This window comes from Myotis davidii, unplaced genomic scaffold (assembly GCF_000327345.1).
Source record: "Myotis davidii unplaced genomic scaffold, ASM32734v1 scaffold443, whole genome shotgun sequence".
Lineage (NCBI taxonomy): Eukaryota > Metazoa > Chordata > Mammalia > Chiroptera > Vespertilionidae > Myotis > Myotis davidii.
Window position 1 is genome coordinate 1026898 of NW_006294062.1, and position 2986 is coordinate 1029883.

The window sequence follows — 2986 nt, forward strand, 5'->3', positions numbered from 1 at the left end:
CGGGACGGGACAGGACAGGGTGTGTGCTCAGGGCGGTGAGCATGGCTGGTGGGAGTGGGCCTGGGGGAAACTGCTCCCCCACCTCCCCACCGCGCCTCTCGCCAGGCTGGTCTTTCTCATGATATCACCGCCCCCAGCGTTGTCACAAACGCCAGCAGCTAACAGCACAGGTGCCAGTCCCTCGGAACACCGACGCCGTGCTGCGTGCTCTGGGCGCCTCATTCACTTGAGCCTCTCACGGATTCTGGAGGGCAAGTCGCTGTGTCCCCATTTCATATGCAAGGACCTCGTCTAAGAGTTTTATTTTTTTGTTAATCCTCACCCGAGGATATTTTTCCATTGATTTTTTTTTCAAGGGAGAGTGGAAGAGAGAGGGAAAGACAGAGAGAAGCATTGATGTGAGAGAAACACATTGATTGGTTGCCTCCTGCATGAGCCCTGACCAGGGCCCGGGCGGGGAGGAGCCTGCAACCGAGGTACGTGCCCTTAACCGGAATTGAACCCAGGACCCTTCATTCCCCAGGCCGGTGCTCTATCCACTGAGCAACACCGGCCAGGCTCTAAGCACTTCTTGTTTTCCGGAGTGCGTAAGGAGCCGTGGGGGAGGGCTGTTACCAGTACCCCAGTTCCGCCGTTGAGATGAAAGTCATTCTCCCGAAGGCATCTCGTTGGCAAGGAGAGGAACCAGGGCTTGAACCCAGCAGTGTGATCCCAAGGCCCTCGCCCCTAACCACTGACCACCCCTCCACCTGGGGCCAGGCGGCCAGTGCTAACGGGAGACAACTCCCTGTGCACGCAGTTGGCCATCGCAGTGGCACGGGACTTAGATGAGAGGGAGTGGGCCCTCGAGGACGTGTGCCTCGTGCCGACCCCCAGGAGCAGAGTTCCGCCTACGGGCGAGCATTAGGGGGAGAGAACACCGGACAGTGGGGAGTGGACGGGGCCTGGGCGGGCGAGTTGCTTTCAGATAGTTCCCCAAATGGAACTGACGCTGAGCGAACCCGCTGAGTCAATATTACCGACAGGAATCGGGAGGTGTTTACCTTTATTTTAAAAATCTCTCTGTCCACAGGTCAGGCCTCCTGTGCAAGGGGGGAGTGGGGGCTCTGATTGGACATCACGTCTAAGTTGGAACCCACCCCCACCCTCCCCAGGGTGGGCATGTCTGCTCGTCTCCCAGACCCCCTGTGGGCTGGTCACCATCTCTCACTCGGAGCTTTCCCTCCGATCTGACACTCTGCTCCGTGCTCAGGCGGCCCACCCACATCCACCTCTAGGCAGGGATGTGCGGACCCAGAGACCACGCGCCTCTGGTCCTAGTTCCCCGCGGACTCATCAGGGGATCCTAGGATGGTGGGGACAAAAATATCCCTCCAGGCCTCAGTCTCCTCTCCCGGCAAATGGGTGCAAACACCCAGCTTGGGGTAACACCCCAAGATCCAGGAGAAGCGGAGTTGTATTTAGGGCTCACCGCGATCCTCCCCCCGCGAGGGTGAGCTCCAAGGGGCGACACCCCAAGCCGCCTGGACCGCGTGGCTTACCGAGTAGAGTCTCCAGCGGGCCACCAGCTCGTCCTCGGTGCCCGCCTTCGCCGCGGGCTGCAGGCCCTCCTCCGCCAGCCGCCGCAGGCCCTTCCGGAACTCTCCCAGCTCGGCCTCCAGCTGCGCCCTCTGCTGCTCAAAGGCGCCCTTGGACGCGAGTAGCCCGTGCAGCCGCCCCTCCTCCTCCTCACGGAGGCCACGGAGCTTCTCCAGGACTCTCCGCATCTCCTCCAGTTCCCGGGTGATCTTCTCGGTGCCCAGAGGAGAGGTGTTCCGGATGACCCCCACCGCCTGCGCCTCCAGCCGCCTCAGAGACTCCTCGCCCCTGGGGACGTCCTTGGCGATGTCCTAGGTGGGGGGGGGGGCGCGGGAGGAGAGAAAGCCACTGAGGCCCAGAGCCCGGTGAGAGCCGGCGGCACCGGTCCACGGGGAACTGTCGGCCTCAGTGGCCCTGACACACACCGTGAGGCTGTCACTCCCCACCCACCTCCTTCCCAGTCGCCTCAAAGCCCAGGAGCACGTCGTCTCGGGGGGCCCCGTCTTTAACACCCCGGACATTGGCCAGTCTGCCTGTCTAACAGGCAGAGCCGGCTCAGCAGAGCCTTCAGCCACAGTCGCGTGGGGCCAGGCAGAACCCCACGACCCCATGTGGTTGCAATCAAGTTTCTTTTTAAAATAAATGGTCATTGGCTTTTAATTTTTAAAAACTTTGTTTTACAAACACCTTTAAATCTATCTTATCTGAAATTGCCTTTAAAATGAAGTTTACAGGCCTTAGCTGTCACTGTCCAGAGTTTTGAGAAATATACATGCTCATGTAGTCCACCTTGTTATCAAGACACACAGCATCTCCAACATCCTGGAAGATTCTAGAACTTATTTGAAATCATAGGGAACGTTATCTATTGAAACTGGCTTCTTTCACTCAGCATAATGCTTTTTCAGATTCTTCCATGCTGCATTTCAGTACTTCATGCCTTCTAATTGTAATATTCCTCCATATATATAAAGAGTAATATGCAAATTGACAGAATAACCAGAACGACCGCTCAACCAGTCGCTATGAGGCTCACTGACCACCTCTTGGTGCCTCCCCCAGCCAGTAGGCTCCAATCACCCAATGGCAAATGGGGAACTAGGGGTGGGTGGCGGGATATCACATTTATTCAATGCCCTACCGACAAATCCGAGTTGTGTCCATCTGGGCTACCCTGACAGGCCCCGTGCGAGGCCCCTGGTCTAGACCACGCTGCCGTGGCCTGGGCTTCCAAATGCCCTGCTGGCTCAGGGGTTTCCATGGGGCGGCCGAGGCCCCAAACACTCGCCACCAGATTCCACGCTTCTCCTTGCGTGGGACCTGTGGGCGTGGAGGTCCGCACCCCCCTTGGCCCCGGCTCCCCGTGACACAAACGCGAACCTGTGCGGGCTCCCCGGCAGCCCTTGGT

General features: G+C 58.7%; 1 protein-coding gene across 1 annotated transcript in view; it reads right to left on the reverse strand.

Annotated features, from left to right (window-relative positions):
• Positions 1–2986, reverse strand: part of SYNE3 (spectrin repeat containing, nuclear envelope family member 3) — a 36183-nt gene that overhangs the window by 20001 nt on the left and 13196 nt on the right. The window contains exons 5-7 of the mRNA XM_015566699.1: positions 2029–2111; positions 1472–1889; positions 775–890 (exon numbers count right to left, since the gene is read on the reverse strand). Of these exons, the coding sequence (XP_015422185.1) occupies positions 775–890; positions 1472–1889; positions 2029–2111 (617 nt within the window). The remainder of the gene's footprint in view (positions 1–774; positions 891–1471; positions 1890–2028; positions 2112–2986) is intronic.